Genomic DNA, 23,387 nt, shown 5'->3' with positions numbered 1-23,387 from the left:
TAGTCATTAATGATCAGCAATAGTCACTAGAGATCATTAATGATCACTAATAGTCATTAATGGCCATTAGAAGTCATCAATGGTCAGCAATGGTCATTAGAGGTCATTAACGATCACTAATAGTCATTAATGATCATTAGAAATCGTTAATGGTCATTAGTGGTCAGCGATGGTCACTAGAGGTCATTAATGATCACTAATAGTCAATAATGGTCATTAGAATTCATTAATGGTCATTAACGGTCACTAATGGTCATTAGAAGTCCCGGAAGGTCCTGGAAGGTCCCAGGAGGTCCCGGAAGGTCCTGGAAGGTTCCGGGAGCTCCCAGAAAGTCCCAGAATGTCCCAGGAGGTCCTGGAAGGTTCTAAAAGGTCCTGGAAGGACCCGGAAGGCCCCGAGAAGGTCCTGGAAGGTTCTGGAAGCTCCAGGAACTCCCCAAAAGTCCTGGAAGATCCCCAAAAAATCCCAGGAACTCCCAGGAGGTCCTGGAAGGTTCCGAAAGGTCCTGAAAGCTCCCAGGAGCTCCCAGGAAGTCCTGGAAGGTTCCAGAAGCTCCCGGGAGCTCCCAGAAGGTCCTGGAAGGTTCTGTAAGGTCCCGGAAGGTTCCAGAAAGTCCCAAAAAAATCCCAGGATCTCCCAGAAGGTCCTGGAAGGTTCTGGAAACTTCAGGAGCTCCCAGAAAGTCCTGGAAGGTCCCAAAAGCTCCCCAAAAGTCCCAAAAGGTCCCGGAAGCTCCCAAAAGGTCCCAAAAAAATCCCAGAAGGTCCTGGAAGGTTCTGAAAGGTCCTGGAAGCTCCCAAAAAGTCCTGGAAGGTTCCGGGAGCTCCCAGAAAGTCCCAAAAATTCCCAGGAAGTCCTGGGAAGGTCCTGGAAGGTTCCTAAAGGTCCCGGAAGCTCCCAAAAGGTCCTGGAAGGTTCCGGGAGCTCCCAGAAAGTCCCAAAAGTCCTGGAAGGTCCCAAAAAAAATCCCAGGATCTCCCAGAAGGTCCTGGAAGGTTCTGGAAACTTCAGGAGCTCCCAGAAATTCCTGGAAGGTTCCAGAAGGTCCTGAAAGCTCCCAGAAGGTCCCAAAAAAATCCCAGGAGCTCCCAGAAAGTCCTGGAAGGTCCCAAAAGGTCCTGGAAGGTCCCAGGAGGTCCCAAAAAGTCCCATGAGGCCCTGGAAGGTTCTGGAAGGTCCCAGGAGATCCTGGAAGGTTCCGGGAGCTCCCAGAGAGTCCCAGAATGTCCCAAAAAGTCCCAGTAGGTCCTGGAAGCTCCCAGGAGCTCCCGGAAGGTTCCAGAAGGTCCTGGAAGGTTCCAGAAACGTCAGGAGCTCCCAGGAAGTCCTGGAAGGTCCCAAAAGCTCCCAGAAAGTCCCAAAAGGTCCTGGAAGGACCCGGAAAGTCCCAGAAGGTCCTGGAAGGTCCCAGAAGGTCCCAAAAAGTCCCAGGAGGTCCTGGAAGGTTCCAAAAGGTCCTGGAAGCTCCCAAAAAGTCCTGGAAGGTTCCAAAAGCTCCCAAAAAGTCCCAAAAGGTCCCAAAAAGTCCCAGAAGGTCCTGGAAGCTCCTGGGAGGTCCTGGAAGCTCCAGGAACTCCCCAAAAGTCCTGGAAGGTCCCCAAAAAAAATCAGAGAAACTCCCAGAGAGACCCGGAAGGTCCTGGAAGGTCCCAAAAAGTCCTGGAAGGTTCTGGGAGCTCCCAGAAAGTCCCAGAATGTCCCAAAAAGTCCCAGAAGGTCCTGGAAGGTTCTGGAAGCTCCAGGAACTCCCTAAAAGTCCTGGAAGGTCCCCAAAAAAATCACAGGAACTCCCAGAAAGTCCCAGAAGGTCCTGGAAGGTCCCAGGAGGTCCCAAAAGTCCCAGGAGGTCCTGGAAGGTTCTGAAAGGTCCTGGAAGGTCCCAAAAAGTCCTGGAAGGTCCTGGAAGCTCCCAGAAAGTCCCAAAAGTCCCCAAAAGGTCCTGGAAGCTCCCAAAAAAAGTCCCAGGAACTCCCAGAAAGTCCGGGAGGGTCCTGGAAGGTCCCAGAACGTCCCAAAAAGTCCCAGAAGGTCCTGGAAGGCCCCCAGAAAGTCCTGGAAGGTTCCAGGAGCTCCCAGAAAGTCCCAGAAAGTCCCAGGAAGTCCTGGGAAGGTTCTGGAAGGTCCCGGAAGGTCCTGGAAGGCCCCCAGAAGATCCTGGAAGGTTCCGGGAGCTCCCAGAAAATCCTGGAAGGTCCCAAAAAGTCCCAGAAGGTCCTGGAAGGTCCCAAAAGCTCCCAGAAAGTCCCAAAAGGTCCTGGAAGCTCCCAGAAGGTCCCAAAAAGTCCCAGGAGGTTCTGGAAGGTCCTGGAAGGCCCCATAAGACCCCCAGAAGGTCCTGGAAGGTTCCTAAAGGTCCTGGAAGCTCACAAAAAGTCCTGGAAGGTTCCAGGAGCTCCCACAAAGTCCCAGAAGGTCCCAAAAAGTCCCAGAAGGTCCTGGAAGGTCCCAAAAGCTCCCAGAAAGTCCCAAAAGCTCCCAGAAAGTCCCAAAAGGTCTCGGAAGCTTCCAGAAGGTCCCAAAAAAATCCCAGGAGCTCCCAGAAAGTCCTGGAAGGTCCCAAAAGGTCCTGGAAGGTTCCGGGAGCTCCCAGAAAGTCCCAGAAGGTCCTGGAAGGTCCCAGGAGGTCCCAAAAAGTCCCAGATAGTCCTGGAAGGTTCTGAAAGGTCCTGGAAGGTCCTAAAAAGTCCTGGAAGGTTCCGGGAGCTCCCAGAAAGTCCCAGAAGGTCCCAAAATGTCCTGGAAGGTTCCAGGAGCTCCCAGAAAGTCCCAGAATGTCCCAAAAAGTCCCAGAAGGTCCTGGAAGGTTCTGAAAGGTCCTGGAAGCTCCCAAAAAGTCCTGGAAGGTCCCCAAAAAAATCCCAGGATCTCCCAGAAGGTCCTGGAAGGTTCCGGAAACTTTAGGACCTCCCAAAAAGTCCCAGGAGGTCCTGGAAGGTTCTGAAAGGTCCTGGAAGGTCCCCAAAAAAATCCCAGGAACTCCCAGAAAGTCCCGGAAGGTCCTGGAAGGTCCCAGGAGGTCCCAAAAAGTCCTGGAAGGTTCCAGAAGCTCCCAGAAAGTCTTGGAAGGTCCTGGAAGGTCCCAGGAGCTCTCAGAATGTTCCAGAACCTCCCGGGAGCTCCCAGAAGGTCCCGGGAGGTCCTGGAAGGTTCTGAAAGTTCCTGGAAGGTCCTGGAAGCTCCTGGGAGCTCCTGGAAGGTTCCAGAAAGTCCTGGAAGGTTCCAGAAGGTCCTGAAAGCTCCAAGAAGGTCCAAAAAAAAATCCCAGGAGCTCCCAGAAAGTCCTGGAAGATCCCAAAAGCTCCCAGAAAGTCCCAGAAGGTCCTGGAAGGTCCCAGGAGGTCCCAAAAGGTCCCAGAAGGTCCTGGAAGGTTCTGAAAGGTCCTGGAAGCTCTCAAAAGGTCCTGGAAGGTTCCGGGAGCTCCCAGAAAATCCTGGAAGGTCCCAAAAGTTCCCAGAAGGTCCTGGAAGCTCACGGGAGCTCCCGGAAGGTTCCAGAAGGTCCTGAAAGCCCCAAGAAGGTCCCAAAAAAATCCCAGGAGCTCCCAGAAGGTCCTGGAAGGTCCCAAAAGCTCCCAGAAAGTCCCAAAAGTCCTGGAAGGTCCCAAAAAAAGTCCCAGGAGGTCCTGGAAGGTTCTGAAAGGTCCTGGAAGCTCCCAAAAGCTCCCAGAAAGTCCTGGAAGGTCCCAAAAGCTCCCAGAAAGTCCCAGAAGGTCCTGGAAGGTCCCAGGAGGTCCCAAAAAGTCCCAGGAGGTCCTGGAAGGTTCTGAGAGTTCCTGGAAGGTCCCAAAAGCTCCCAGAAAGTCCCAGAAGGTCCTGGAAGGTCCCAGAAGGTCCCAAAAAGTCCCAGGAGGTCCTGGAAGGTCCTGGAAGGTTCCGGCAGGCCCCGGCAGGTCCTGGAAGCTCACCCGGTACTCTTTGATCTCCTCCTGCAGGATCTGGTCGGCGTCGGCGTAAACTTCGACCTTGCGCTGCTTCTCCAACTTCCGGCGCAGCCGCGACAGCTCCTCCTGCGGGGCCCAAAATTACCGAAATGTCCCAAAATGTTCCCCAAAAATTCCCAAAATGGGCCCAAAAAATTCCCAAAATGGGCCCAAAAAATTCCCAAAATGGGCCCAAAAATGTCCCAAAATGGGAAAAAATATTCCCAAAAAAACTCCCACAAAAATTCCCAAAATGGGCAAAAATGGTCCCAAAATGTTCCCCAAAAATTCCCAAAATGGAAACAAAAATATTCCCAAAAAACTTTCCCAATAATTTCCAAAATGGCCCCAAAAATTCCCAAAAATGGGTAAAAATATTCCCAAAAAAACTCCCCCAAAATTCCCAAAATGTTCCCCAAAAATTCCCAAAATGTTCCCCAAAAGTGTCCCAAAATGGGCAAAAATATTCCCAAAAAACTTTCCCAAAAATTCCCAAAATGAGCAAAAATGTTCCCAAAAAAACTCCCCCAAAACTTCCCAAAATGGTCCCAAAAAACTCTCCCAATAATTCCCAAAAAATTCTCCCAAAAATTCCCAAAATAGGCAAAAATGGTCCCAAAAAAACTCCCCCAAAAATTCCCAAAATGGTTCCAAATGGTTCCCAAAAAACTCCCCCAAAAATTCCCAAAATATCTGCAAAAATCTCCCAAAATGTTCCCCAAAAATGTCCCAAAATGGGCAAAAATATTTCCAAAAAAACTCCCCCAAAAATTCCCAAAATGGGCAAAAATGGTCCCAAAATATTCCCCAATAATTCCCAAAATGGCACAAAATGTTCCCCCAAAATTCCCAAACTGGGCCCAAAAATGTCCGAAAAAACTCTCCCATCAATTCCCAAAATGTTCCCCAAAAATTCCCCAAAAAATACCCCCAAAATTCCCAAAAAATTCCTTCAAATTCACTAAAAATTCCCACAAAATCCTCAAAAAATTCCCCCAAAATCCCCCAAAGAAACTTCTCCAAAATTCCCACAATATTCCCAAAAAATTCCTTCCAAATTCCAAAAATTCCCCCAAAATCCCTCCAAAATCCTCAAAAAATTCCCCAAAATTCCCCCAAAATCCTCCAAATCCCCAAAAATCCCCCCAAATCCCCAAATCCCCCAAAATTCCTGAATTTTCCCTCAAAATTCTCAAAAAATTTCTCCCGGAATCCGAAAATCCCCCCAAAATCCCCCCAAATATCCCCTAAAACTCCAAAATCCCCCAAATTCCCATAGTCCTCAAAAATTCCTAAAATGTTCCAATATTCCCAAAAAGTTCCCCAAAATCCCCAAAAAATCCCCCAAATCCACCAAAATCCCCCCAAAAATCCCCAAAATTTCCTAATTTCCCCCTCAGAATTTCCAAAAAATCCCCCAAAATCCGCCCAAAATCCCTAAAATTCCCCCAAAATCCCCCCAAACTCCTCCAAAACTCCAAAATCCCCCAAATTCCCAAAATTGCCAAGAATTCCTAAAACATTCTCCCAAAATCCCTCCAAATTCCCCAAGAATTCCTAAAACGTTCCCCCAATATTCCCAAAAAGTTCCCCAAAATCCCCAAAAAATCCCAAAAAATCCCCCAAAATTCCCAAAATCCCCCCAACATCCCCCAAATTCCCCCCAAAATGCACGAAAAATCCCCCAAAAATCCCCCCAAATCCCCAAAAATCCCTAAAACCCCCAAAAATCCCGAATTTTCCCCTCAAATTTCCCAAAACCCCCCAAAACCCTCCAAATCCCCCTAAAATCCAAAAAAAAATCCCCCAAAATCCCCAAAAAATTCCTTTAAATTCCCAGAAAAAATCCCCCAAAATTCTGAAATTTCCCCCCAAAATTCCCAAAATTCCCCCAACATCCCCCAAAATTCCCAAAATCCCCTCAAAATCCCCAAAATCCCTGAAAATCTCCTACAAATTTCTCAAAATTCCCCCAAAAATCCCCCTAAATTGAAAAAAAATTCCTCCAAAATCTCTATAAAATCCCAAAAAATCCCCAAAAATCCCCCAAAAATCTCCAAAACTCCCAAAAAAACCCCCAAAAATTCCTGTATTTCCCCTAAAAACTCCCAAAAATTCCCCCAAAATTTCCCAAATTTCCCCTCAAAATTCCCAAAATTCCCCCAAAATCCCCCCAAAACCCCCAATAAATCTCGAAAAGTTCCCCCAAAATTTCCTGAATTTCCCCTCAAAATTCTCAAAAAATCCCCGCCAAAATCCCCCAAATTCCCAAAAATCCCTAAAACCCCCCAAAATTCCCAAATTTCCCCTCAAATTTCCCAAAAATTCCCCAAAAAATTCCCCAAAATCCCCTAAACCCCCCAAAATCCCTCCAAAATTCCCCCCATACCCCCCAAAAACCCTCAAAATTCCCCAAATCCCTCCAAATCCCAAAAAATCCCCCCAAATCTCCAAAATTTCCCCAAAATCCCCAAAATCCCCCCAAATCCCCAAAATCCCAAAAAATCTCCTACAAAATTGCCCCCAAAATCCCCCTAAATTGAAAAAAAAATGCCTCCAAAATCTCCATAAAATCCCAAAAAATCCCCAAAAATTCCCCCAAAACCCCCCCAAAACCCCCAAAATTCCCCCAAAATTTTCCCAAAATCCTCAAAAATCCCCCAAAAATCCCCGTAAATTGAAAAAAAAATTCCTCCAAAATCTCAAAAAAATCCCAAAAAATCCCCAAAATTCCCCCAAAATCCCCCTAAAATCCCAAAAATTCCTAAAAAATCCCCAAAAATTCCCGCAAATGCCCAAAATATCCCCAAAAATCCCCCAAATTCTCAAAAAATTCCCAAAAAATTCCCAAAAAATTTCCAAAAATCCCCCCAAAAATCCCCCAAAATCCCCAGAATTTCTCCAAAATCCCCCCAAAACTCCCCCCAAAATCCCCAAAAATCCCCCCAAATCCCTCCAAAATCCCCCTAAAATCCCAAAAATTCCTAAAAAATCCGCAAGAATTCCCCCAAATACCCAAAAAATTCCCCCCAAATCCCCGAAATTCCCCCAAAATGCCCCCAAATTCCCCCCAAAATCCCCAAAAAACCCCCCAAAACCCCCAAAATTCCCCCAAATTTTTCCCAAAATCCCTAAAATTCCCCAAAATCCCCAAAAATCCCCCTGTCCCACCTGTGCCCGTTTCAGGCTCAGCGCCTCCTTGTCCTTGGCCGCGCGGTTCTCGCTGGCGCAGAGCTGCAGCTCCCGCAGCCGCGCATGCACCTGCTCCCCCTGCGCCCGCAGGTCCTCCGCCAGCTGCGCCGCCTCCACCGCCTGTGGGCACACACCTGGGCACACCTGGGCACAGCTGAGATACACCTGGGCACACCTGGGCACCGCTAAAATACACCTGGGCACACCTGGGCACAGCTGCAGCTCCCGCAGCCGCGCATGCACCTGCTCCCCCTGCGCCCGCAGGTCCTCCGCCAGCTGCGCCGCCTCCACCGCCTGTGGGACACACCTGGGCACACCTGGGCACAGCTGGGCACACCTGGGCACAGCTGCAGCTCCCGCAGCCGCGCATGCACCTGCTCCCCCTGCGCCCGCAGGTCCTCCGCCAGCTGCGCCGCCTCCACCGCCTGTGGGACACACCTGGGCACACCTGGGCACAGCTGGGCACACCTGGGCACAGCTGCAGCTCCCGCAGCTGCGCATGCACCTGCTCCCCCTGCGCCCGCAGGTCCTCCGCCAGCTGCGCCGCCTCCACCGCCTGTGGGATACACCTGGGCACTCACCTGGGCACAGCTGAGATACACCTGGGCACACCTGGGGGCACTTGGGTACACCTGAGATACACCTGGGGGCACCTGAGATATACCTGGGTACACCTGGGCACACCTGGGTACACCTGGGCACACCTGGGTACAGCTGGGTACAGCTGAGATACACCTGAGATACACCTGGGGGCACCTGAGATACACCTGGGGGCACCTGGGCACACTTAACATACACCCGGGTATATCTAACACATACCTGGGCACACCTGAGATACACCTGAGATACACCTGGGGGCACCTGAGATCCATTGGAATACACCTGGGCACACCTGGGCACACCCAAAGGCACCTCAGATACACCTGGGCACACCTGGGGGCACCTGGGCACAGCTAAGATACACCTGGGGGCACCTGAGATACACCTGGGCACACCTGGGATACACCTGGGGGCACCTGAGATACACCTGGGCACACCTGGGCACACCTGAGATACACCTGGGCACAGCTGGGGGCACCTGAGATACACTTGGGGGCACCTGGGCACACCTGGGCACACCTAACATACACCTGGGCACAGCTGGGCACGTCCAAAGGCACCTGAGATACACCTGGGTATAACTAACACACACCTGGGCACAGCTAAAATACACCTGGTCACACCTGAGATACACCTGGGCACAGCTGGGCACACCTGAGATACACCTGGGCACACCTGGGCACACCTGGGATACACCTGGGCACACCTGAGATACACCTGGGGGCACCTGAGATACACCTGGGCACAGCTGGGGGCACCTGGGCACACCTGAGATACACCTGGGCACTCACCTGGGCACTCACATACACCTGGGTCCGTCTAAAGTACACCTGAGATACACCTGGGCACACCTGGGCACACCTGAGATACACCTGGGCACAGCTGGGCACACCTGGGGGCACGTGGGCACACCTGGGGGCACCTGGGATACACCTGGGCACACCTGAGATACACCTGGGCACAGCTGGGCACACATGGGCGAAGCTAAAATACACCTGGGCACACCTGGGATCCATTGGAATACACCTGGGCACACCCAAAGGCACCTCAGATACACCTGGGCACACCTGGGCACACCTAAGATACACCTGGGTATAACTAACACACACCTGGGCACACCTGAGATCCATTGGGATACACCTGGGCACACCTGGGCACTCACCTGGGCACTTACATACACCGGGGTCTGTCTAAAGTACACCTGAGATACACCTGGGCACACCTGGGCACCGCTGAGATATACCTGGGCACACCTGAGACACACCTGGGCACAGCTGGGGGCACCTGGGCACACCTGAGATACACCTGGTCACACCTGGGCACAGCTGAGATACACCTGGGCACACCTGGGCACGGCTGAGATACACCTGGGGGCACCTGGGCACAGCTGGGCACAGCTGAGATACACCTGGGCACACATGGGATACACCTGGGGGCACCTGAGATACACCTGGGCACATCTGAGATCTATTGTGATACACCTGGGCACACCTGGGCACACCCAAAGGCACCTGAGATACACCTGGGCACACCTGGGCACACCTGGGGGCACCTGGGCACACCTGAGATACACCTGGGCACTCACCTGGGGGCACCTGGGCACACCTGAGATACACCTGGGGGCACCTGGGGGCACCTGGGCACAGCTGGGCACACCTGGGCACACCTGGGCACACCTGGGCAGAGCTGCAGCTCCCGCAGCCGCGCATGCACCTGCTCCCCCTGCGCCCGCAGGTCCTCCGCCAGCTGCGCCGCCTCCACCGCCTGCGGGCACACCTGAGATACACCTGGGCACACCTGGGCACACCTGGGCACACCTGAGATACACCTGGGCACAGCTGAGATACACCTGGGCACACCTGGGCACACCTGGGCACACCTGAGATACACCTGGGCACACCTGGGCACAGCTGGGGGCACCTGGGCACACCTGAGATACACCTGGGGGCACCTGAGATACACCTGGGCACACCTGGGATACACCTGAGATACACCTGGGCACACCTGGGCACACCTGAGATACACCTGGGGGCACCTGAGATACACCTGGGCACACCTGGGATACACCTGGGTACAGCTGGGATACACCTGGGCACACCTGAGATACACCTGGGGGCACCTGGGCACAGCTGGGCACAGCTGAGATACACCTGAGATACACCTGGGCACACCTGGGTACACCTGGGCACACCTGGGCACACCTGGGCACAGCTGCAGCTCCCGCAGCCGCGCATGCACCTGCTCCCCCTGCGCCCGCAGGTCCTCCGCCAGCTGCGCCGCCTCCACCGCCTGTGGGATACACCTGGGCACACCTGGGCACACCTGGGCACACCTGAGATACACCTGGGCACAGCTGGGCACACCTGAGATACACCTGGGCACACCTGGGGGCACCTGAGATACACCTGGGCACACCTAAAGGCACCTGGGCACACCTGAGATACACCTGAGATACACCTGGGCACACCTGGGGGCACCTGGGATACACCCTGGCACACCTAAAGGCACCTGGGCACACCTGAGATCCATTGGGATACACCTGGGCACACCCAATGCCACCTGAGATACACCTGGGCACACCTGGGCACAGCTGGGCACACCTGGGCACAGCTGAGATACACCTGAGATACACCTGGGGGCACCTGAGATACACCTGGGCACAGCTGAGATACACCTGGGGGCACCTGGGTACACCTGGGCACAGCTGGGCACACCTGGGGGCACCTGAGATACACCTGGGGGCACCTGAGATACACCTGGGCACAGCTGAGATACACCTGGGCACACCTGGGCACACCTGAGATACACCTGGGGGCACCTGGGCACACCTGAGATACACCTGGGGGCACCTGGGCACACCTGGGGGCACCTGGGCACACCTGGGCACACCTGGGCACACCTAAAGGCACCTGAGATACACCTGGGGGCACCTGGGCACACCTAATATACACCTGGGTATAACTAACACACACCTGGGCACACCTGGGCACTCACCTGGGCACTCACATACACCTGGGTCTGTCTAAAGTACACCTGGGCACATCTGAGATACACCTGGGCACTCACCTGGGCACACCTGAGATCCATTAGGAAAGACCTGGGCACACCTGGGCACACCCAAAGCCATCTGAGATACACCTGGGCACACCTAAGATACACCTGGGTATAACTAACACACACCTGGGCACACCTGAGATCCATTGGGACACACCTGGGCACAGCTGGGCACACCTGAGATACACCTGGGCACAGCTGGGCACACCTGAGATACACCTGGGCACACCTGGGCACACCTGAGATACACCTGGGTACACCTGAGATCCATTGGGATACACCTGGGCACAGCTGGGCACACCTGAGATACACCTGGGCACAGCTGGGCACACCTGAGATCCATTGGGACACACCTGTGGCACAGCTGGGCACTCACATACACCTGTGTCTGTCTAAAATACACCTGAGATACACCTGGGCACACCTGAGATACACCTGGGATACACCTGGGCACAGCTGAGATACACCTGGGCACCCCTAACATACACCTGGGATACACCTGGGCACACCTGGGCACAGCTGCAGCTCCCGCAGCCGCGCATGCACCTGCTCCCCCTGCGCCCGCAGGTCCTCCGCCAGCTGCGCTGCCTCCACCGCCTGCGGGACACACCTGGGCACAGCTGGGCACACCTGGGGGCACCTGAGATACACCTGGGGGCACCTGAGATACACCTGGGCACACCTGAGATACACCTGGGCACAGCTGGGCACAGCTGGGCACAGCTGGGATACATCTGGGCACACCTGGGATCCATTGGAATACACCTGGGCACACCCAAAGGCACCTGGGCACACCTAAGATACACCTGGGCACATTTTGGGCACACCTGGGCACACCCAAAGGCACCTGAGATACACCTGGGCACACCTGGATATACCTAATATACACCCAGGTATAACTAACACACACCTGGGCACACCTGGGAACACCTGAGATCCATTGGGATACACCTGTGGCACAGCTGGGCACTCACCTGGGCACTCACATACACCTGGGTCTGTCTAAAATACACCTGAGATACACCTGGGCACACCTGGGCACACCTGAGATACACCTGGGCACACCAGAGATACACCTGGGCACACCTGGGTATACCTAATATACACCTGGGTATAACTAACACACACCTGTGGCACAGCTGGGCACTCACCTGGGCACTCACATACACCTGGGTCTGTCCAAAATACACCTGAGACACACCTGGGCACACCTGGGGGCACTTGGGTACACCTGAGATACACCTGGGCACACCTGGGCACACCTGGGCACAGCTGGGCACACCTGAGATACACCTGGGCACACCTGGGCACAGCTGGGCACAGCTGGGATACACCTGAGATACAGCTGGGCACACCTGGGCACACCTGGGTACACCTGGGTACACCTGGGCACACCTGGGCACAGCTGCAGCTCCCGCAGCTGCGCATGCACCTGCTCCCCCTGCGCCCGCAGGTCCTCCGCCAGCTGCGCCGCCTCCACCGCCTGTGGGATACACCTGAGATACACCTGGGGGCACCTGAGATACACCTGGGCACACCTGAGATACACCTGGGCACACCTGAGATACACCTGGGCACACCTGAGATACACCTGGGCACACCTGGGCACACCTGGGCACACCTGGGCACACCTGGGGCACAGCTGGGCACACCTTGGATACACCTGGGGGCACCTGGGCACACCTGGGATACACCTGGGCACAGCTGAGATACACCTGGGCACACCTGGGATACACCTGGGCACAGCTGAGATCCATTGGAATACACCTGGGCACACCTAAGATACACCTGGGTATAACTAAGACACACCTGGGCACACCTGAGATACACCTGGGCACACCTGGGCACACCTGGGCACAGCTGAGATACACCTGGGCACACCTGGGATACACCTGGGCACAGCTGAGATCCATTGGAATACACCTGGGCACACCTAAGATACACCTGGGTATAACTAAGACACACCTGGGCACACCTGAGATACACCTGGGCACACCTGGGCACAGCTGAGATACACCTGGGGGCACCTGAGATACACCTGGGCACACCTGGGCACAGCTGGGGGCACCTGGGCACACCTGGGCACACCTGGGCACACCGTAGATACACCTGGGGGCACCTGAGATACACCTGGGCACAGCTGGGCACACCTGAGATACACCTGGGGGCATCTGGGCACACCCAAAGGCACCTGAGATACACCTGGGCACACCTGGGGGCACCTGAGATACACCTGGGCACACCTGGGGGCACCTGGGCACACCTGGGCACAGCCGCAGCTCCCGCAGCCGCGCATGCACCTGCTCCCCCTGCGCCCGCAGGTCCTCCGCCAGCTGCGCCGCCTCCACCGCCTGTGGGGACACCTGAGATACACCTGGGCACAGCTGGGCACAGCTGGGGGCACCTGAGATACACCTGGGCACACCTGGGCACAGCTGGGGGCACCTGAGATACACCTGGGCACACCTGGGCACAGCTGGGGGCACCTGAGATACACCTGGGCACACCTGGGCACAGCTGGGGGCACCTGAGATACACCTGGGCACACCTGGGCACAGCTGGGCACAGCTGGGCACACCTGGGATACACCTGGGGGCACCTGAGATACACCTGGGCACACCTGGGCACACCTGGGCACAGCTAAAATACACCTGAGATACACCTGGGCACAGCTGGGTACACCTGGGCACACCTGAGATACACCTGGGGGCACCTGAGATACTCCTGGGCACACCTGGGGGCACCTGGGCACATCTGAGAGACACCTGGGCACACCTGGGCACAGCTGAGATACACCTGGGGGCACCTCAGATCCATGGGGATACACCTGGGCACACCTGGGCACACCTAATATACACACGGGTATAACTAACACGCACCTGGGCACACCTGAGATACACCTGAGCACACCTGGGCACACCTGAGATCTATTGCAACACACCTGGGCACAGCTGGGCACTGACCTGGGCACTCACATACACCTGGGTCTGTCTAAAATACACCTGAGACACACCTGAGACACACCTGGGCACACCTGGGCACACCTGGGCACACCTGGGCGCACCTGGGCACACCTGGGCGCACCTGGGCACACCTGAGATACACCTGGGCACACCTGAGCACACCCAAAGGCACCTGGGCACACCTAAGATACACCTGGGTATAACTAAGACACACCTGGGCACACCTGAGATCCATTGGGATACACCTGGGCACTCACCTGGGCACTCACATACACCTGGGTCTGTCTAAAGTACACCTGATATACACCTGGGCTCACCTGAGATACACCTGGGCACACCTGGGCACACCTGGCACACCTGAGATACACCTGGGATACACCTGGGCACAGCTGGGGGCACCTGGGATACACCTGGGCACACCTGGGCACACCTGAGATACACCTGGGCACAGCTGGGCACACCTGGGGGCACCTGGGCACAGCTGGGCACAGCTGGGCACACCTGAGATACACCTGGGTACACCTGAGATACACCTGGGCACACCTGGGGGCACCTGGGCACAGCCAAAGGCACCTGGGCACACCTGGGGGATATTTTGGGCACACCTGGGTACACCTGGGACACATTTTGGGCAGATTTTGGGCAGATTTTGGGCACACCTGGGGCAGATTTTGGGCACATTTTGGGCACATTTTGGGCAGATTTTGGGCAGATTTTGGGCACATTTTGGGCACATTTTGGGCAGATTTTGGGCAGATTTTGGGCACATTTTGGCAGATTTTGGGCACACCTGGGGGATATTTTGGACACATTTTGGGCAGATTTTGGGCACACCTGGGGGTTATTTTGGGCCCATTTTGGGCACACCTGGGCACATTTTGGGCACATTTTGGGCACATTTTGGGCACACCTGGGGGATATTTTGGGCAGATTTTGGGCACACCTGGGGGATATTTTGGGCAGATTTTGGGCACACCTGGGGCACATTTTGGGCACATTTTGGGCAGATTTTTGGCACACCTGGGGCACATTTTGGGCAGATTTTGGGCCCATTTTGGGCACATTTTTGGCCCATTTTGGGCAGATTTTGGGCACATTTTGGGCACACCTGGGGCACATTTTGGGCAGATTTTGGGCAGATTTTGGGCACACCTGAGGTATATTTTGGGGCAGATTTTGGGCACACCTGTGGGATATTTTGGGCACATTTTGGTCACAACTGGGGCACATTTTGGGCACATTTTGGGCACATTTTGGGCAGATTTTGGGCAGATTCTGGGCACATTTTAGGCACATTTTGGGCACATTTTGGGCAGATTTTGGGCACACCTGGGGGATATTTTGGGCCACATTTTGGGCACATTTTGGGCAGATTTTGGGCAGATTTTGGGCACACCTGGGGGCACATTTTGGGCACACCTGAGGTATATTTTGGGGCACATTTTGGGCACACCTGGGGGATATTTTGGGCAGATTTTGGGCACATTTTGGGCAGATTTTTGGCACACCTGGGGCACATTTTGGGGTATATTTTGGGCAGATTTTGGGCAGATTTTGGGCAGATTTTGGGCACACCTGGGGTATATTTTGGGCACATTTTGGGCACACCTGGGGGATATTTTGGGGCACATTTTGGGCACATTTTGGACAGATTTTGGGCACACCTGAGGGATATTTTGGGCACATTTTGGGCACATTTTGGGCAGATTTTGGGCACATTTTGGGCACATTTTGGGCAGATTTTGGGCACACCTGGGGGTTATTTTGGGCACACCTGGGGGATATTTTGGGCAGATTTTGGGCAGATTTTGGGCAGATTTTGGGCACACCTGGGGGATATTTTGGGCACTTTTGGACACACCTGGGGGATATTTTGGGCAGATTTTGGGGCACATTTTGGGCACATTTTGGGCACACCTGGGGCAGATTTTGGGCAGATTTTGGGCACACCTGGGGGATATTTTGGGCAGATTTTGGGGCACATTTTGGGCACATTTTGGGCACACCTGGGGCAGATTTTGGGCAGATTTTGGGCACACCTGGGGGATATTTTGGGGCACATTTTGGGCAGATTTTGGGCATATTTTGGGCACACCTGGGGGATATTTTTGGCCCATTTTGGGCAGATTTTGGGCATATTTTGGGCACACCTGTGCCCACCTGTCCCTCACCTTCCTCTTGTGCAGCTCCAGCGCCTGCGAGCGCAGGCTCAGCTCCTTCTCCACCGCGGCCAACGCGCTCTGCAGCCCCCGCTCCTTCTCCTCCAGCTTCTGCACCACCTGCAGCTGCGCCTCCACCTGCACGGGTGATTAATTAATCGGTAATTAGCGCTAATTAGCGAAAGCGGCTCATTAATAGCCAAAATAACAGCATTTATAACCAAAATTAGGGCATTATTAGACAATTATTAGCAGCAATTGACTCCGAATTAATCTCACTGGGCTCTTGCACCACCTGCAGCTGCGCCTCCACCTGCCCAGGTGGTTAATTAATCAGTAATTAGCATTAATTAGCGAAATCGGCTTGTTAATAGCCAAAATAATGGCGTTTATAGCTGAAATTAGGGGGTTATTAGCTCATTATTAGCAGTATTTAGGTCCTAATTAATCCTATTGGGCTCCTGCACCACCTGCAGCTGCGCCTCCACCTGCCCGGGCGGTTAATAAATTGTTAATTAGCGCTAATTAGAGAAATCAGCTCATTAATAGAAAAAATAACGGCGTTTATAGCCAAAATTAAGGGATTATTAGACAATTATTGGCGTTAATTGACTCCTAATTTAACTCATTGGGCTCCTGCACCACCTGCAGCTGCGCCTCCACCTGAACAGGTGATTAATTAATTGGTAATTAGCGGTAATTAGCGAAATCGGCTCGTTAATAGCCAAAATAACGGCATTTATAGCCAAAATTAAAGGATTATTAGACAATTATTAGCAGTAACTAACGTCTGATCCAATTAATTAACACCTCTGCACCACCTGCAGCTCCATCTCCACCTGCGCAGGTGATTAATTAATTGTTAATTAGTGCTAATTAGTGAAATCGGCTCGTTAATAACCAAAATAATGGTGTTTATAGCTGAAATTAGGGGGTTATTAGCTCATTATTAGCAGTATTTAGGTCCTAATTAATCCTATTGGGCTCCTGCACCACCTGCAGCTGCGCCTCCACCTGTGCAGGTGGTTAATTATTCGCTAATTAGCGCTAATTAGTGAAATCGGCTCGTTAATAGACAAAATAATGGCGTTTATAGACAAAATTAGCTCATTATTAGACAACTATTAGGGGTAATTGAGTCCTAATTTATCTCATTGGGCTCCTGCACCACCTGCAGCTGCGCCTCCACCTGTGCAGGTGGTTAATTAATTGTTAATTAGTGCTAATTAGCGAAATCGGCGCGTTAATAGCCAAAATAACGGCGTTTATAGCCAAAATTAGGGGATTATTAGACAATTATTAGTGCTAATTGAGTCCTAATTTTTCTCACTGGGCTCCTATTAATAATTAATTAATGACTAATAAATGAATTTTGGGAGTCTCACCTGCGCCTTGAGGGCCAGCATGTGCTCCTCCTGGTCACTAATCCCTATTAATAACTAATAAATTGCTAATAAACGCTATTAATAACTAATAAACAGCTATTAATGCCTATTAAAAATTAATTAATGCCTAATTAATGACTAATTAATAAATTTCGGGGGTCTCACCTGTGCCTTGAGGGCCAGCACCTGCTCGGCCAGCTCATTAATCCCTATTAATGAGTAATAAAAAGCTAATAAACCCTATTAATAACTAATATATAACTAACAAACCCTATTAATAACTAATAAATGGCTATTAAACACCTAATAAACCTTATTAATAATTATTAAATACCTATTAATGGCTATTAACCACCTAATAAACATTATTAATAACTAATAAACAGCTATTAACGCCTATTAATAATTAATTAATTAGTAATTAATAAGTAATTAATGACTTCTGGGGCTCTCACCTGTGCCTTGAGGGCCAGCACCTGCTCAGGCAGCTCATTAATCCCTAATAATACCTAATAAATAGCTAAAAAACCCTGTTAATAACTAATATACAACTAATAAGCCCTATTAATAACTAATATACAGCTAATAAACTCTATTAATAAATAATAAATGGCTATTAATGGCTATTAGCCAGCTAATAAACCTTATTAATCACTATTAAATACCTATTAATGGCTATTAGCCAGCTAATAAACCTTATTAATAACTAATAAATAGCTATTAACGCCTATTAATAATTAATTAATGACTAATTAATAAGTAATTAACGAATTTCGGGGGTCTCACCTGTGCCTTGAGGGCCAGCACCTGCTCGGCCAGCTCATTAATGGCTATTAATGCCTAATAAACCCTATTAATAACTAATATACAACTAATAAAAACTATTAGTAACTAATAAATGGCTAATAATGGCTATTAACCACCTAATAAACATTATTAATAATTTTTAAATACCTATTAATGGCTATTAACCACCTAATAAACATTATTAATAACTAATAAATAGCTATTAACGCCTACTAAAAATTAATTATTGACTAACAAATGACTAATTAATGAATTTCAGGGCTCTCACCTGGGCCTTGAGGGCCAGCACCTGCTCGGCCAGCTCATTAATGGCTATTAAAACTCAATAAACTGCTAATAAACCCTATTAATAACTAATATACAACTAATAAAACCTATTAATAACTAATAAATGGCTATTAATGGCTATTAAACACCTAATAAACATTATTAATAACTAATAAATAGCTATTAACACCTATTATTAATTAATTAATGCCTAATTAATGACTAATTAATGACTTCTGGGCCTCTCACCTGTGCCTTGAGGGCCAGCACCTGCTCGGCCAGCTCATTAATCCCTATTAATACCTAATAAGTAGCACATAAACCCTATAAATAACTAATATACAACTAATAAAAACTATTAGTAACTAATAAATGGCTAATAATGGCTATTAAACACCTAATAAACATTATTAATCATTATTAAATACCTATCAATGGGTATTAACCAGCTAATAAATGTAATTAATAACTAATAAATAGCTATTAACACCTATTAAAAATTAATTAATGACTAATTAATGACTAATTAACGAATTTCGGGGCTCTCACCTGGGCCTTGAGGGCCAGCACCTGCTCGGCCAGCTCATTAATGGTTATTAAAACCCAATAAACTGCTAGTAAACCCTATTAATAACTAATATACAACCAATAACACCTATTAATAACTAATAAATGGCTATTAATGGCTATTAAACACCTAATAAACATTATTAATAACTAATAAACAGCTATTAATACCTATTAAAAATTAATTAATTACTAATAATTGACTAATTAATGACTTCTGGGACTCTCACCTGGGCCTTGAGGGCAAGCACGTGCTCCTGCTGGTCACTAATCCCTATTAATAACTAATAAATTGCTAATAAATGCTATTAATAACTAATAAACAGCTATTAACGCCTATTAATAATTAATTAATGACTAATAAATGACTAATTAATGCCTTCTGGGCCTCTCACCTGTGCCTTGAGTGCCAGCACCTGCTCGGCCAGCTCGTCCTTCTCCTCGCGCAGCAGTTTGTGGATCTGGTTGGCTTTGATGCGCTCCGACATCAGTTTGAAGTTGGCGTCGTCCTTCTCGCGCAGCTGCTGCAGCAGCCGCAGGTTCTGCTCCTGCATGTCCTCGAAGGCCTGGCCCGTCACGTCCATCTCCGACAGCAGCGCCTCCTCCTCCTGCCCGGCACGGAGACACGGCGCTGTCAGCGGGGAGGGCAAGATGGCTGCCAGGCAAGATGGCTGCCAGAAGTGGGGTGGGCAAGATGGCTGCCGGTGAGGTGGGCAAGATGGCCGTCGGCGGGGGGGTGGGTAAGATGGCTGTCGGAAGTGGGGGTCGGCAAGATGGCTGCCAGGCAAGATGGCTGCCATCAGTGGGGCTAGGTAAGATGGCCGCCATGAGTAGGGAGGGCAAGATGGCTGCCGGTAGTGGGGAAGGCAAGATGGCTGCCGGCGGTGGGGCCAGGCAAGATGGCTGCCAGGAGTGAGGAAGGCAAGATGGCCGCTGTTGGCAGATGGGGTGGGCAAAAATGGCCGCCAGCAGTGGGGAAGGCAAGATGGCTGCCGGTGGTGGGGAAGGCAAGATGGCTGCCGGTGGGGGGGTGGGCAAGATGGCTGCCAGGCAAGATGGCCACCATTGGCTAGCGGGCTAGGCAAGATGGCTGCAAGGAGTGGGGTGGGAAAGATGGCTGCCAGCGGCAGGTGGGGTGGGCAAGATGGCTGCCATGAGTAGGGAAGGCAAGATGGCCGCCATGAGTAGGGAGGGCAAGATGGCTGCCGTCAGCGGGGAAGGGAAGATGGCCGCCAGTGAGGGGGTGGGCAAGATGGCCGCCGGAAGTGGGAGTGGGCAAGATGGCCGTCAGCAGGAAAGGCAAGATGGCCGCTGTCAGCGGGGAAGGCAAGATGGCTGTTGTGAGTAGGGAAAGCAAGATGGCTGCCATCAGTGGGGCTAGGCAAGATGGCCGTCGGTAGGCGGGGTGGGCAAGATGGCCGCTGGTGGCAGGTGGGGTGGGCAAGATGGCTGCCGGCGGCGGGAAAGGCAAGATGGCTTCCAGGAGTGGGGAAGGAGGAATGGCTGCCAGGCAAGATGGCTGCCATCAGTGGGGAAGGCAAGATGGCCGCCGTCAGCAGGTGGGGTGGGCAGCTGTGCCCAGGTGTGCCCAGGTGCCCCCAGCTGTGCCCCAAAACCCCATTTTTGCTCCTTTTAACCCCATTTTTTTTGCGTTTTACCACCCCAGGTGTGCCCAGGTGTGCCCAGGTACCCCCAAAACCCCCCAAAATCCCCATTTTTCACCCCATTTCCACCGGGTTTTTTTCCTTCTTCCCCTCCCAGGTGAGTGCCCAGGTGTGCCCAGGTGTGTCTCACCTGTGTCCAGGTGTGTCCTGACCCCATTTTTAGTACCCAAAATCCCATTTTTGCTCCTTTTAACCCCATTTTTTTTTCGTTTTACCCACCCCAGGTGTGCCCAGGTGAGTGCCCAGGTGTGCCCAGGTGTGCCCAGGTGTGCCCAGGTGTGCCCAGGTGCCCCCAAAATCCCCATTTTTCACCCTATTTTGACCGGGTTTTTTCCTTCTTCCCCTCCCAGCTGTGCCCAGGTGTGCCCAGGTGTGTTTTTAGTGCCCAAAATCCCATTTTTGCTCATTTCAACCCCATTTTTGCTCCTTTTAACCCCATTTTTTTTTCGTTTTACCCACCCTAGCTGTGCCCAGGTGTGCCCAGGTGCCCCCAGGTGTGCCCAGGTGCCCCCAGGTGTGCCCAGGTGCCCCCAGGTGAGTCTCACCTGTGTCCAGGTGTGTCCTGACACCATTTTTAGTGCCCAAAATCCCATTTTCGCTCCTTTTAACCCCGTCTTTTTTGCGTTTTACCCACCCCAGCCATGCCCAGGTGTGCCCAGGTGCCCCCAGGTGAGTGCCCAGGTGTGCCCAGGTGTGCCCAGGTGTGTTTTTAGTGCCCCAAATCCCATTTTTACTCCTTTTAACCCCATTTTTGCTCCTTTTAACCCCGTTTTTTTTGCATTTCACCCTCCCCAGCTGTGCCCAGGTGTGCCCAGGTGTGTTTTCAGTATCCAAAAATCCCATTTTTGCTCCTTTTAACCCCGTTTTTTTTGCGTTTTACCCACCCCAGCCGTGCCCAGGTGCCCCCAGGTGTGCCCAGGTGTGCCCAGGTGCATTTTTAGTGCCCAAAATCCCATTTTTGCTCCTTTTAACCCCATTTTTTCTCCTTTTAACCCCGTTTTTTTTGCATTTTACCCACCCCAGGTGTGTCCAGGTGTGCCCAGGTGAACCTCACCTGTGCCCAGGTGTGCCCTGACCCACCTGGGTGTCCCTGACCCCATTTTTAGTGCCCCAAAATCCCATTTTTGCTCCTTTTAACCCCATTTTTGCTCCTTTTAACCCCGTTTTTTTTGCATTTTACCCACCCCAGGTGCCCCCAGGTGCCCCCAGGTGTGCCCAGGTGTGCCCAGGTGCCCCCAGGTGAGTCTCACCTGCTTGGTGGCCGCCAGCCGCCGCTGCAGGTGCTCGATCTGCTCCTCGCTGAGCCGCAGCCGCCGCAGCGCCTCCTCGTCCGCCAGCTTCTTGTTCTCGCGGCGCTCGCGCTCCTCCAGCTCCCGCCAGCGCCCCCGCAGCTCCTCCAGCTCGTTAATTAATTGGTAATTAGTGTTAATTAACCATTAACGAGCCTTTTATCAATCGGCAATTAACTACGGTTCGTTAATGAACCCATGGTAATGAATAGGAGCTTCTTGTTCTCGCAGCGCTCGCGCTCCTCCAGTGCCCCTGCAGCTCCTTCAGCTTTTTAATTAGTGTTAATTAGTGTTAATTACTCTTAATTAGTCATTAATGAATCCCTAATGAGAGTTAATCAATCCCCAGTCATCCATGGTAATGAATGGGAGATTCTTGTTCTCACGGCGCTTGCGCTCCTCCAGCACCCCCAGAGCTCCTCCAGCTCATTAATTAACCGTTATTTATGTTAATTAGTCATTAATGAATCCCTAATGAGCTGCTCATCAATCCCCAATTAACCACGGTTCATTAATGAACCCATGGTAATGAATGGGAGCTTCTTGTTCTTGCGGCGCTCGCGCTCCTCCAGCACCCCCAGAGCTCCTCCAGCTCGTTAATTAGTGTTAATTAGTGTTAATTAATGTTATTTAGTCCTTAATGAATCCCTAATGAGCCGCTCATCAATCCACAATTAACTACGGTTCATTAATGAACCCACGGTAATGAACAGGAGTTTCTTGTTCTCGCGGCGCTTGCGCTCCTCCAGCTCCCACCAGCGCCCCCGCAGCTCCTCCAGCTAATTAATTAATTGGTAATTAGGTTAATTAGTCATTAATGAATCCCTAATGAGGCGTTAATCAATCCCCAGTCAACCACAGCAATGAACGGGAGATTCTTTTTCTGGCGGCGCTCGCGCTCCTCCAGCACGCCCACAGCTCCTCCAGCTCATTAATTAGTGTTAATTAGTGTTAATTAGTGTTAATTAGTCATTAATGAATCCCTATTGAGCCGCTCATCAATCCCCAATTAACTACGGTTCATTAATGAACCCACGGTAATGAATGGGAGCTTCTTGTTCTCGTGGCGCTCGCGCTCCTCCAGCGCCCCCAGAGCTCCTCCAGCTCGTTAATTAGTGTTAATTACTGTTAATTAATGTTATTTAGTCCTTAATGAATCCCTAATGAGCCGCTCATCAATCAGCGATTAACCACAGCTCGTTAATGAACCCACGGTAATGAACAGAAGCTTCTTGTTCTGGCGGCACTTGTGCTCCTCCAGCGCCCCCAGAGCTCCTCCAGCTCGTTAATTAGTGTTAATTAGTGTTGATTAATGTTAATTACTCCTTAATGAATCCCTAATAAGGCACTCATCAATCCCCAATTAACCACGGTTCGTTAATGAACCCACGGTAACCAATGGGAACTTCTTGTTCTCGTGGCGCTCGCGCTCCTCCAGCTCCCGCCAGCGCCCCCGCAGCTCCTCCAGCTCGGTAATTAGTGTTAATTAGTGCTAATTAGTCATTAATGAATCCCTAAT

General features: G+C 51.4%; 1 protein-coding gene across 1 annotated transcript in view; it reads right to left on the bottom strand.

Annotated features, from left to right (window-relative positions):
• The window catches only part of RNF40 (ring finger protein 40), a 61,247-nt gene that overhangs the window by 2,346 nt on the left and 35,514 nt on the right, over positions 1–23,387 (bottom strand). The window contains exons 14-18 of the mRNA XM_072936380.1: positions 21,830–21,979; positions 19,311–19,523; positions 15,902–16,027; positions 7,093–7,233; positions 3,907–4,008 (exon numbers count right to left, since the gene is read on the bottom strand). Coding sequence (XP_072792481.1) covers positions 3,907–4,008; positions 7,093–7,233; positions 15,902–16,027; positions 19,311–19,523; positions 21,830–21,979 — 732 coding nt within the window. The remainder of the gene's footprint in view (positions 1–3,906; positions 4,009–7,092; positions 7,234–15,901; positions 16,028–19,310; positions 19,524–21,829; positions 21,980–23,387) is intronic.

This window comes from Taeniopygia guttata, chromosome 16 (assembly GCF_048771995.1).
Source record: "Taeniopygia guttata chromosome 16, bTaeGut7.mat, whole genome shotgun sequence".
NCBI lineage: Eukaryota > Metazoa > Chordata > Aves > Passeriformes > Estrildidae > Taeniopygia > Taeniopygia guttata.
The sequence above is the reverse complement of the archived record's forward strand: the minus strand, read 5'-3'. Positions and strand labels throughout refer to the sequence as shown.